At 42.3% G+C, this 13,282-nt stretch overlaps 1 protein-coding gene across 3 annotated transcripts in view; it reads right to left on the bottom strand.

Moving 5' to 3' along the window:
* Positions 1-13,282, bottom strand: part of ppfibp1b (PPFIA binding protein 1b) — a 32,306-nt gene that overhangs the window by 3,799 nt on the left and 15,225 nt on the right. For 2 of the 3 annotated variants that reach the window (XM_084060143.1, XM_084060145.1), the window contains 15 exons: positions 12,269-12,330; positions 12,068-12,152; positions 11,765-11,895; positions 9,854-9,972; positions 9,187-9,247; positions 8,431-8,617; positions 7,708-7,740; positions 6,791-6,932; positions 6,163-6,294; positions 5,326-5,476; positions 4,626-4,737; positions 3,970-4,058; positions 2,050-2,172; positions 1,562-1,687; positions 645-833 (listed from right to left, as the gene is read on the bottom strand). In XM_084060143.1, coding sequence (XP_083916269.1) covers positions 645-833; positions 1,562-1,687; positions 2,050-2,172; positions 3,970-4,058; positions 4,626-4,737; positions 5,326-5,476; positions 6,163-6,294; positions 6,791-6,932; positions 7,708-7,740; positions 8,431-8,617; positions 9,187-9,247; positions 9,854-9,972; positions 11,765-11,895; positions 12,068-12,152; positions 12,269-12,330 — 1,742 coding nt within the window. The remainder of the gene's footprint in view (positions 1-644; positions 834-1,561; positions 1,688-2,049; positions 2,173-3,969; positions 4,059-4,625; positions 4,738-5,325; positions 5,477-6,162; positions 6,295-6,790; positions 6,933-7,707; positions 7,741-8,430; positions 8,618-9,186; positions 9,248-9,853; positions 9,973-11,764; positions 11,896-12,067; positions 12,153-12,268; positions 12,331-13,282) is intronic. The other variant, XM_084060144.1, reaches the window with a different exon arrangement.

Genomic DNA, 13,282 nt, shown 5'->3' with positions numbered 1-13,282 from the left:
AATTTGCAAAGTCAGCCAATCACATTACAGTTAGTGGTGATGACACTAGCTGTAATGTGATTGGCTGACTTTGCAAAAGTATCGATTTGCATTAACAATGGAAGGGTTAGGGGTATACAATGCGTTGTAGACTATTGGCCAATCACGGTGCAGGATTGGTCAGTGTCCAAAACTCACTTATAGGGGGCGGCTACACCGCCCCAAAAATCAAACCCAGTGTGAAGTGGGCGGTGTGTGGTCATCACAACATGACTCACTTAAAAAAAAGGATAAATGACTTTCCATACTGCTATTCATAGGGCTGCACATGTGTCATGTGTTTCGCTAGCCAATCACAGTCCTGAATTTGCAAAGTCAGCCAATCACATTACAGCTAGTGGTGATGACACTAGCTGTAATGTGATTGGCTGACTTTGCAAAAGTATAGATTTGCATTGACTGTGGAAGGGTTAGGGTTGTAGACTGCGTTGTAGACTATTGGCCAATCACGGTGCAGGATTGGTCAGTGTCCAAAACTCACTTATAGGGGGCGGTTACACCGCCCCAAAAAAACTTCACTGGTTCTGAAGGTTTCAGGTTATGGAAGGTTCTGGGTTATCCTTTGTATTGGAAAAGAGCCACTAAATGCATAACTTGTGTCCTACCTTGACCTTAGCGGTGGCGGTAAGCAGCACATAGTCTGGGTTCTCCAGGCATTCCTGTTTGAGCTGCTGTGAATCTGGGCCCACCAGCAGGTTGAAGTGGGTGGCGAGGTGGCGACGCAGCAGGGTCTTGTTTGGGGGGATGTTCAGCAACAGGGCCATGGTCTCCACATTAAAGCGGGGCTCCAGGACCTAGGGGAGACAGGGGGTTGGAGTTATGAGGCATTAGCGCAGCGGTTCTCAAACTGTGGGTCGCGACCCAAAGGAAGGTGCCATTGGGGTCGCGCATTGGCAACCGAAGGCACACAGAACTGTTTTAGCTGTTCATAAACAATATAGTTATGTAGCAGGAATGAAGTTCAATATGAGCGGGTGCCGGGGGGCTTAAAAGATTTTTTGTAACTCGGAGAGCGAGAGGGTACACACACATGGACCACGTGTCCATTTGGTTCAATTTGTACCTTCTTGGAGTTAAATTAACACTGGTTAATTGGCGCTGGAGGGGTCACTGACTGTGTACATTTTATCTGTTGTAGCGTATGTGCCAGCAAACACAATAAGCCCCCGAATCTGCATTTGAGTCAACAAACCGTTCAATTTATGGATTGCGATGTAACATTACCGAGCGAGGAGGTCATGCTCACAGACAGACAACACGACCAGCAACCAACAGCTGCCGTGATGGAGAAAAACACACGGTCGGAGGCCAAAGATAAAATTGATATATATATATATATTTTGGCTAAATATGCTATAGTTTACAAATGCGTGATTTTTTTATTTGCACTATAAATAAAGTGTGGGGTGCCCCAAAAAATCCCCATAAAATGGGGTCGTGGTATAAAAAAGTTTGAGGACCCCTGCTTTGGCAGACTCTGCCTGTTTCTGAGGGGAAAGCTAGTGAGGTCTGGTTCTCTTACCATGAGGCCTCCATGCACGCCGCTGCCTCTCAGATTGGGGGCGTACTCTGCCAGGTCAACAGACCGCAGCCATTCCATCACTCTGTGGTTGGTCCACTGGGAGACCTCAGCTGGAGAGATGTTGTTCTAGAGCCACAGCACATAGAAGAATCAGAATCAACTTTATTTGTCACATCACAGGTTTACAGGTGGAAAAAGTGGGTGAAATTATTTTTTTCGTGCGCACTCTATCATTTTGCAGTATTCTGTGAAAAGAGAGAGGATAGAGGTCAAGTGAGAGCATAAGGGAAAAATATGACAAATTAAATACATTGAGTGACAAAAATGTAATAATTCATAATTCTGGACGCACAGTTGTGTATCATAAACTTGAGCATTGTGGGCTACAATCAATGCTTTTTTGATGAGGAAATGTTGAGGTGCAAGTATTTGCAAATTGTTCATGAATCATGATGTTCTGCAGTTTTGTGTTGTTGCAGTGAACCCACCTCATCAGAGGGTCTGCGGCGTAAACAGTTAGGTTCAAAGGTGTTGAGTCGCAGCACCTGGATGGCTCGTTTGATACTGAGGTGATGCAGGACACTCCCCACTTTCAGGGAAAGCAAGTCATCCTAAGAAACACACAGAAACACAGACCGTATCCAAACAATAAGTGTGAATTTAAAAAAAACAGTAACACACCACTTCTACATCAGGGTTCCCACTTTCATGGATAATTTAACAAGACATATTATGTGACCAACACCTACAGTATACCGATAACATATCATTGATAATACTGCATTATACTCTGTCATATGGGTGAAATGATAATCAAGTCATTTTCCATACCATTTCCACGACTGGAAAACAGCATAGAAAAAAGGAAAAGAAAAATGTTTTCAAGGTTTTCCAGGATGCGTGGGAAGCTGGGAACCCTTAATTGCAGTGTGCAAAGTTTGCCAGAGGCTGGGAAAACTGGAGTATTATCAGGGTCAGACCATTTCCAATCATATTAATCATATCTGTGCAGCCTGATGAGAGCTGACATTGGGATCATCAGACCCACCCTGACCATGTGATCTGAAGACAGAGCAGTGGTGAAAAGTAACAAAGTACAATTATTTGACAGCTTCAGTTACTAGTTACTATGCAGATTTAGATTATTATTACAAAACCCTATTCCATACTTCAACAATTCGAAAATAGGCAATCTACAAGCTCACAACACGTTGCATTGCGACACGTTATGAGCTTGTAGATCAGCTATCTAACTATATAAATGGCGAGCAACTTCCGTGCCCTCGGTGTCCACACCCCACAGCTCTGTTATCGACTAAACACAACACCGTCACACCACATGTCGCCAACACTGTCGCCACGGCGGCCGGCCTGAATTTACGTTTCGCGTAGGGCACCTGGCATGCCTCACTACACCATTCCCACCTCGCAACATAATTAATTCTACTCACCAAATGTCGGACACAACGGAAGTGGAAGCAGCTTCCTACCGCTTACCCTGCGTACCACCGAGGCCAACACAACACGACGGCCCGCCATTGAAAATCCCCAAAACAACAAGAGCACGTTGCTCTGCTCTGCTCCACACACCAGGCTAGGTTCATGACACCAAAGGATTAGCCAGTGATGTCATCATTACTGGTCAACACACCAGGCTAGGTTCATGACAGCAAAGGATTCGACAGTGATGTCATCATTATGCAACCCGGAAGTACACATCGCCGGCATTGGGATGCCAGGTTGGGATGCCACGCCAGAAACAAGCAAGAACCTGCATGATTTTTTTTTTTTTTTTTTTTTTTTTTTTTTTTTTTTTTACCGTTTGGAGATTTTCATCCGATGACTTTGGCGCGGACCACCAGGGGGTCCGCGGACCCCCTGAAACATAAAAAATATTATTTCTTCCCAATTTTTTTCTCCATTTTTTTACTTTTACATTACAACTTCTTTTTTTTTTTTTTTTTTTCCCCAAATGTTCATCCCATATATACACGCGCCCCGTGCGCGGCTAGGGGTTTCGGGCGGCCGTAGGCCGCCCGGACCTCTAGTTTTTCATAATTTGAGTACTTTTACTTTGGTATTGTAAGTATATTTTGATGCCAATACTTTTGTACATTTCCTCTAGTAAAGTTTGGAATACAGACGTTTTACTTGTAACAGAGTATTTGTATGTTGTGGTATTGCTACTTTTACTTAAGTAAAACAAATCTGTTTACTTCTTCCACCACTGAGACAGAGCACACGTATCACTCTCTCAGCACTCACCACTGTCATGTAGTGCAGCATGTCTCACTCTCTCAGCACTCACCACTGTCATATAGTGCAGCATCCAGCATGTCTCACTCTTATAGCACTAACCACTGTCATATAGTGCAGCATCCAGCATGTCTCACTCTCTCAGCACTCACCACTGTCATATAGTGCAGCAGGCGACCATCCACCCTTCCCTCATCGAACTGGGTCTTATACTGAGGCAGGCCAATGTCATCCAGCCATCCTGAAAGGTGATGGGTGTTGTTAGAGGGAGGGTAAGATGACAGTCAAATAAATGTACTCATCAAAATAATAATACAGAACTGAGATCAGCCTCCTTTTAACAGTTTTTTCCCCTCACTTGAAACCCAAAATCAGAGGACAATTGCAGCGCTACAGTTTGTAGTCCTAAAACCAGGAAGTGAGTTCACAATAGGTGCCCTCACCAGATTTCAAATGCTTTTTTTTGCAATAGGTTTTTTGATTTATACAGAAAATAAGCTCTGCTTATGAGTGTTTCACGTATTGTTCTATGACATAAATTACCCAGTTAATATCTCAACTGTGTGCTTTGTTTTTTACATGTATGTGCGAGTGCGGTACAAAAATCAAAAAAATAAGGCATAAGCCTTTGTTTACTATAGAACTTATTTTCGTAAATTATCCCAAATCCAGTGAAAAGAATCCACTTAAAATCTGCAGTGAGAACCCATGGTGGAGGTCATTTCCATGTTAGCATACAGAGGCATCAAATGGGAGACACCATTTTAAAACTCTTCATTTCTACTGACTGGTGGTTGTTGGTACTCACTTGTCACCCAGTTGTAGTCCAGCTTGCCCTTGCCGTCTTCCTCTTCTGAGCCCAGGGCCTGCAGGGCCAACTGCAGCTTCTTTCTGTGCAGCGGGTGTTTTATGCCGAGCTCCTAAACATACACAGAGGAGACGAGAGGAGAGGATTACACCCGACAGCCCCGGGCCAATACACGCACACGGTTAGCCTGACAACAAGCATTATTTCCATCCATTTCACAGACCCACTCCTCTCGATTTTGCAGTGCAGCACAAATAGTTGCAGAGAGCAGCAGGAATCGCTGGCCTGGCAATGATCGTCATTAAAAAAAGAAGAAAGACTGAGTGAATGTATAAAGCAATAAGAGAGATGTAAGAGGGGAAATATACGACAACCCGTATCAACACTTAAGCCCTTTATACTTTGTTATACAACAAATAGCAAAAATAGCCCATCTACAAGATGAGCTAGTGATGCAACAACTTGGAAATTCTGGGCGAACACTATACTGATAACTGTTTAAAACACTTTCAGCCCTTCATCACACTGTTTTTATGAGCACACATTCAATCATATAGATTTATGAAACATAAAATAAACATCTGCCTCTGGCATCAGTGAATGTCATCAGCATGTCGACCAAGAGCATTTTGTCAATTCGCCAAAAATAGGGACAGCTACGTTAATATGCCTTCTTTCGTATGAATGGTAGTTTTCGTACCCTCTCCAGGTCCTGTTGTGAGGCCTGTAGCAACGTCTGTCCAGAAGAGATCCAGATCCGGGCCATGTTCAGATACAGGCCAAGACCCTGCTCCTGTAGCCAGTCACACACCTGATCCTTAGACCAGCGCGCAAATGGAGCATCCAGGTCACTAAGAAATACAAGGGAAAAGTGAAAAGAAAGGGAGGAAAAAAGGAAGAAAGAAGAGCATGATGAAAACAAAGACAAAAAACAAATGAGTATTCTTGACCACAAGGTGAGTCAAAGCTTTCAAATGTTTTAAAGGCAGTCCTACACTTTGTTGACTGACACATATATACTATATTTAGCCTTCTGCTTTATAATTTAGACTCCTGAGGTGTTTGACATGTAGATAAACAAGCTTTATTTATTTTTCTTGCATCTTTAATTTGCCAAAGTAAACCAGTCTGACATTGACAGTCTTCTTTGTTAGGTCTCTGAACCTTATGTTGTAGTGCAGTGTTTCCCAAACATAGGCTCGCGGCCCATTTTGGGTTGTAAATAAATACAGGTATCCCATTATTAAGCCTTTACAACAAAACAAAACAAAAAAAGTATTTCAAAAGATTTTCAGAGATGTAAAAAAAAAAAACGTGTTTTGTGATCTTTTTGATCGGTTATTGACACTATTTTTGAAATATGGCTCAAGTGATTAATTCCTAATGTATTTTTGTATGTTTGGGTCCCAGGGAGACACCAAATTTCTCTGGGTCTCATAGCTGAAGAAGTTTGGGAACCCCTGTTGTGCTGTGTACACAGCAGAGAGTCCACACATCATGCTGCTTCTCTTTATTCAAGGTGAATGCACACACTTACTTGTTGGCACCCTGGAGGTCACGGGACCAACCTAGCCTGGGGCCTGCTGTGGCTCGCACTCCTCCCCGCTTGAACTCGCCTTCTGATAGGTTGTCATCCAGGTTGAATGTGGTAGACTGACTTCTTTTCAGCCTGAATATGACACATTGAAGTCTCCAGTCAGAAGAATATTAATCTCTCTAACAAAACTAATCTCATTCATATTGAACAAAAAAATCGGTTTATTGGCCATGCAAGGAATTTAACTTGGTGCATTGCACTAAGAACAAAAAAAAAGAGAAGTAAATATGACACACACACACACACACACGCACACACGCACACACGCACACACGCACACAAAGAGTAAAGTATGAAAGTAAAAAAATAGGAATATATGCAGAATATATTGGAGGGTCAGATAAAGTGTGAGCAGTGTGAACAGGAAAGGAAGTGTAGACTATATTATTTGAGATAAGGCATCTACAGTATCAAATAATATTGCACAGACTAGTAGATATTACTGAAAATGTTTTGCGTCACGATTTTACATTTTCACTGACAGACACTCATCTGATAAGGACTTCTTATCTAACAATTCTTATAGAAGGGATCATCCATCGACAACAGCAGTCAAATAGATGCTTACTTTCCAAAGAGCTTCATAATGCCCTTGGATTTCTTCTTGCCCTCTGGGGTGGTTGGGAGTGTGTGGGTGCTGTCGCTGTTGGCCGACCTCTGAGGCATCCCGGCTAAGTCCAGATGGTCAGTACCCGGTCGGTCTGTTTCAGCTGTACAGAACAAGCAGGGTATCAGACATCAACATCAATCAGCGAGCGCCAGTGTGGGAGACATGCAGGGATCGGAAGTGATGGGAGGTGTCACTCGGGGGGCTGGAGCTGCAATCCTCAAAACACAGACCGGCGGGCACATGACAACTCAGGTCATGGGGATGGGGTGTCAGCTGCGATACGCTGCCTGATATGCATGCATAAGTGAAGAACATTGAGGGACTAGTGGCACACGTTAAGGCTGTAAATGAACGTTGCAGTTTCATTTGAAATGAAAGAAAGTTGGAGTGCTGTTTAGTGTGAGACCAAAAGATTTGCTGCAGAGAGAGCCAAGAAAAAAAAGATTCAAGAAAAGAAAAGGGTTTCTTAAGACCCGATAGGGCAGCAATTTTACAGTTGGTAGTAATGACTGGGGACATGACAAAGTGCTTTGAGTAAAGACAGACAAAATAAATTACATAAGCAAACATGCAAGCGCAGACACACAAAGATAAACATACGACACGTTGTCTGTATGTTTCCCGGACCAACGGTGCTTGTTAAAAGCAATTTCACTTGGTAAAACTGCTTGTGACAAGAGGTGTGGTTGCTTTAGCTACTGCAGCTATACTGATTAGCCTAAATTATACACTGAAAAGGTTGTTGGTCGAATGAGCGCTTTAGGAAAGGATGTAGATGTACGTAAATTGTCTTATGAGAGTGATTTCAGTAGTCTCCTGATTTACGTCCAGAGAACTACTGCAACCCTAACATGCCCTGCAGTCCCATACTGTACCTAGCATAGGTGCACTTGCACTCCGGCTGCGGTCTTCACGTGTTACACAAAGCACACACGACACGGCCCAACACAGTAGGAACAAGATAGAGGGAAAAGATTATCAAATGGACAACAACTGGGACAGGGGGATTTAGAATGGAGCACACAATTACATGTAGTCCACACAGAAAAAGCACACACATAGACGCAAGGCATACACCACTACAGGGCAGCTTCCATAATTAAACGGGGACCACAGTTTGTGTGGGCTGAAAATTACGGTCCTGGGACACATTATTTCATGGGTGTGGCTTGAGGAAACATAAAAAAAGATGTCTGTGAAAGAAGAGAAGTCTTGAAAATGAGAAAAAGGAAAAAAGCACATTCTCAAGGAAGCTACATATTTAATATTCATATAAAATAGAACATGAAATCTGAAGTAAAATAATCTCAAACATAGACATTTTTGTCTCTTCAAGGTAAAATCCAGATTGTTTTTATTGCCAGGTATGTTTGCTCAAGAAAGGAACGTTGATGCGTTACACTGAACGCAACAGTATAGAAACATTTACAAATGATTTGCAACTATTTGCTCAATATATGGAGATAAGCATTAGGAAGCTAAAAATGACACATATATACAATATGAAATAGAAAGCACAATGCAGCCACAATAAGTGTTAATATTGTCACTGCAAAGCTATCTAGTCTCTAAAACACACACAGTCTGCTTTTCCTTACCGAGGTTGGGGGTGCTGGCTGTCTTCTTGCCCCCTCGGATCTTGAAGAAGCCCTTCCCAAAGGATGAACGGGCCTTTCTTGTTCCAAAGGCATCATCGTCTGCAGGTGAGACTGAGGGTGGCAAGGTGGCAGAGGGACCCTTGGGTGGCTTATCACTGACCTTACTGATCTCTTCACTGGCATTGTTCTGAGAGAAAGGAAAACATTTGCTCACAAATAGTACATATTTACAAACGTGCAGCACTATGAATACAGGACAAAACAGTTAAAGATGCATGCTGTACAACTAGAGGCCAACTATTCTGTCACGATATGCAAACTGAGGACACTAGCATCAACTTCAGAGTGAAGGTACAGTAGATTTGAAGACAGTGGGGCCTAAGAACGAGATGAAAAGAATACCTACAGTTAAACGGAATGTTTCAGTAGAACTAAAGGACAGCTTGCTTTCATTACTTGTCAGGCTCACACAAATTAAAAATTATATAATAGAACAGTTTTATGCCTGATTTATACTTGCGGCTTGCGTCACGCACCAAAAACAACACGTCGCACCATGACGTGTTGTGAGCTTGCAGATCTGCAATCTGCTAAAACAGGCCTTAGTTGCCAAGTTAATGAGTAACAGGTGGACACTTTCAGAATGGAAATACTTTCAAGTATGATCTATACAGCAAATCTGAACTCAAGAGGACCCTTACCCTGAGTTTACATTAAATGTAAACTCAGGATTTTACTGTGTACTAAGTATTTTACCTTTTCACTGGTGATGCTATCCAAGTGGTCCTGGCTGCCCGCCTTGGTGGTGTCTGGGGTGCTGCAATGACAAAAGACCACCACTGAGCACAATGCACGCTTCAGTCAGGAGGACAATCTGTCAGTCTCCAAATTGCCTCTGGGAAAGTTGCGAGTGGGTGAGATCCAGAGCTACAGGATACGACACGCTCCTTCACACATACTCATTGTTGCATGTAACATAAAAAGGGGGCTCAGGGGACAATTCCTCACTCTCTGCACGGCTGCAGGGAACGGACAGGACAAACGTTGGCTTGCAACATAGACAAGCTGCGAGCTACAGTCAGTACAGTGCTTTATATATAAATAGAAGAATGAGAAGCCCCTCTGCCATCAGAGTTATAGATTTGTCATTAACCAGATTTGGGTAACTGTGTGCCTGATTTTAATACAAATGATATGTCGCGGTCAACTCACTGCAAAGGGCAATTCATCTTTGAGCAAAAGTCTGGGAGACGTAATCTCTACTTTTTGTCTTCATTAGATAGTATAAGCTACAGCGGAGAGTCAAGATAGATAAAGATCAGACGGAGAACAAAGGTGGGAAATGGCCTCTAGGGATGGTCTACATCCACATATTTTTTATTTTGAAAGGTTATTTTTTGACTTTTAAAAGGAAAAAGCGAACCTGTGTTCCAATGGATCTGCTGGAACCTGTTCCGAAACCCCATCTGTATCAGAGCTGGACTTGGCAGAGGGGCTGGGAGTGGGCGATGGCACGTCAATCATTCCACTGAGGCTGTCCAACTGAACAAGGATCAGAGTGAAAAAACAGGAAGGACAGGAAGAGGACAGCCAATATATTATTAGCAACTCCAGAATGTTGCATCACATCTTGTCAACTGCTATACAGCGGCTTAGTGATAAATTACCCTCGGGGCACAATTAAACAGTAGTCAACACCTTAAGTCATAAAAGATGGACACGAGGCGCCATTAAATTAATTAGATAGAGATTCAGTTAACACATTTACTTTAACACCTTTTTACATACTCTGTTGATTTTACACCAGTACTTTCTCCAGAAACGTAGCATAGCATGCAGTGCAATCTGACTATTAAAGAAATTGCATTCACTCTCACGTAGTGATGTGTCGGTCATGATCGATCGGCTCATAAGAACTAGTTCTTTGCCGTGAGCGTGAACGAATACGTTCATGACTCGAAACTGTTGCGTTCACGGGTTCGTTCATGCCCCGCCCCCCGATCCGCAGACACACACACACACACACACACACACACACACACAGGAGGACGGGAGCTTCAGCGTGCTTCCCGCGACAGACAGGCGGACATGCATTGCAAATTCTGTGGATTGAAATGAAGCACTGCTGTTGTGTTGTTAGTGTTGTACTCATTGTTCCTGTACAAAAGACCGGTGGTGACCAGATAGCACGACATTTAACTATGAAAGAAATGCAGACAACGATTGTCAGGTCACGGACAATTAACACGTTTCAGAATGAATGCAAGATGCAATCTGCACAGCCAGTCAGCCACATATTATAGCCAAAATAATAATAGTAACCAGAATGAATAAAATGTTTGAAAATAGCAGTTCTACAAGCTCACAACGCGTGAGCTTGTAGGTATAAAATAGGGCTAACGTGGTAAATGTATGTTGTATAATGTAATGTAATGTAACAAGTAACTAAAGTTTTCAAATAATTGTAGTGGAGTAAAAGTACAATATTTGCCTCTGAGATGTAGTTGAGTAGAAGTAAAAATACTAATAATTGAAAATACTCCAGTAAAGTAAAAACACTTTATTTATTTATTATTTATTTATATTTATTATTAATTTAAATATTACTTCTACACATTATATTACAAAGAAGATGGTGCAATTAGATCGTGAATGACAGTGCTGTGTTTCTGTACAGAGTAGACTACTGTGCAGTCATGTCAGTGTAGTCAGTGGGATCAGATGCACACAGTTTCATGCAGTTAGCGTAGCGCATCCCATACGCTCCGCCGGGACCTGAAGCGGAACTGAACGAGAACGTGAACGAATCATTTGAACGAGTCTTTGCCGTGAACTGAACGAGAATCATTCGTTCACCGAAATGAACTGTTTTTCCCATCACTACTCTCACGTTCCTCCTTGCAATCTGAAACAGTCTACTTGTAAACGTGAACAAGTCTCTTGCAAAGCTGGCAGTGTGAGAGCCAAGACAATCAATGATGTCACCAAATCACTATCTGGTTTGATTCCACTATCAATGACCAGGAGAGCTAACTTTATGAACATCATGTTGGAACACATTATTGTTTGCACAAATTTTGCACAGATTCTTTTAACTTGAAAATGATTAGCACTGAAAAGGAAAAAAAAACTCCAATTACAGTATGTGATAGATTTATAACCACAGATTTTGTACTTGATTCTCTGGTTTCTTGCCGTGATAGTTGCCCCTGGCTATATTTGTGGACTGAGGACTTTGACCCACTGCTCTCCCGGCAGGGAGGGAGTTTTCTTCATCTATTGACAACTACATCTAAGTCTGATACTGTGGCATCATGTGCTACAAATGTGATACCTCATCTGGGCTCTTCTCTCTCACTTCCTCAACTTCAGGCTTTTCAGTCTCTGCGGTGACAGGGTTGATCATCAACATGGAGATGGGACTGTCACTGGGACTCTCATCACTCTCACCGTCTTTGCCTTTCTCTGGAATGGAAAAAGAAAAGAAAACTCAACCACAGAGGAAATTTGAGGCTATGCTCAATGTGGGTCACTGACAGTTTAAACACACAAAAGAATCAGCCATTGATCCTTTGAATACACAAAGGAGCCTCTGCCTCGACTGAGCCAGTGACCAAAAAAATCAAAGTAGTTTAACCTTTCTTTCCTTGCACAGACATCACCATCTCCTGGACCTTTTTGTAACGCAGCAGCGATTGCCTCAGCTCTTCGATCTTGCGATCCTGTGGATGAAGAGGCAATGGGATGGTGGAGAGGTTGCTTGGGAGCAGAGCAGATTCAACGCTGATCGCTGAACTAAATGTGAATAAAGCGTGGAAACATAACCTGGGTCACTTACCTTCTCCTCATTGGCTACCATCAGCGATTCAACTGCCTTTTTCATTCTCTGCACTTCCACATCTAGTGAAGAGAAGACAAGCATTTCAGACACAGAACAAAACATTCCACATTGTGAACTGTGTTTGTGCGGATCTGGAAACTCCCTGATGGAGTGAGCCTGAACACATATTGGTATATTATCCAATACATGTTTGCCATTTATGCCAGCTTCAGTCTCACACACACACATTTAACTGGATAATGCTACGCTTGAGTGAGCAAGACTTGATGTGGTATTTTTTATTTAAGTAGAACATTTTCACTTTTCATCTTGCACAGCTCTTTAGAAGATCATTTAAGAGTCAACATCCAACATTAACAAATGTGGCCTGAGGAACAACTGTTTAGCTTTCAGTGTTGACCATTTAAAACATTAAATTATTCAATTTGAGGTACAGTATGTTCCACACAAAGTTACATATTATCTTTCATCTATTGTAGTGGAACTTTCTTCTATTTTCTACAACAAAAGTATCTTTTTAAGACTGGGGTTTTCAACATAACATTCAGGTGGTATTTTTGGGTGCCCAGAGTGGGCAATTTTGTGCAACAAAGTCACATGCAGTAAATGAAAATGCTCTACCATTTTGGAAAACCTGAAGTATGTTGCAGAGAGTACAGATGTTTTTTCATAGCTCTCACAATATGTTATTATATGGACAACATTGAGGGTTAGCCAGCATGGCACACACTGGGTGCTGATGTAAGGAGGGAACGTTCAGAGAAGTGAGAGGCAAGTATAAGGAGAGTTGTTCAGGGGTACAAGAGGTGATTATTGTGAGGGTGGGGTGCACAGCCTGCACGGGTGACAGGGAGGAGCAAGACAGTGTATGACACAGTAAAACCATTCATTCCTAATTTTCTGTTTGAAAAACGAAAAGCAAACATTCCTTGTTGATGTTTCAGGTTGGACACATTTTACATGACAATAAGAGTGTTCTGGTTGGATTCAGTCTCCTTAGTGCTGCCTAAT

This window comes from Gymnoscopelus microlampas (genome assembly GCF_963454915.1).
Source record: "Gymnoscopelus microlampas genome assembly, chromosome: 6".
In the NCBI taxonomy this organism is placed as follows: domain Eukaryota; kingdom Metazoa; phylum Chordata; class Actinopteri; order Myctophiformes; family Myctophidae; genus Gymnoscopelus; species Gymnoscopelus microlampas.
The sequence above is the reverse complement of the archived record's forward strand: the minus strand, read 5'-3'. Positions and strand labels throughout refer to the sequence as shown.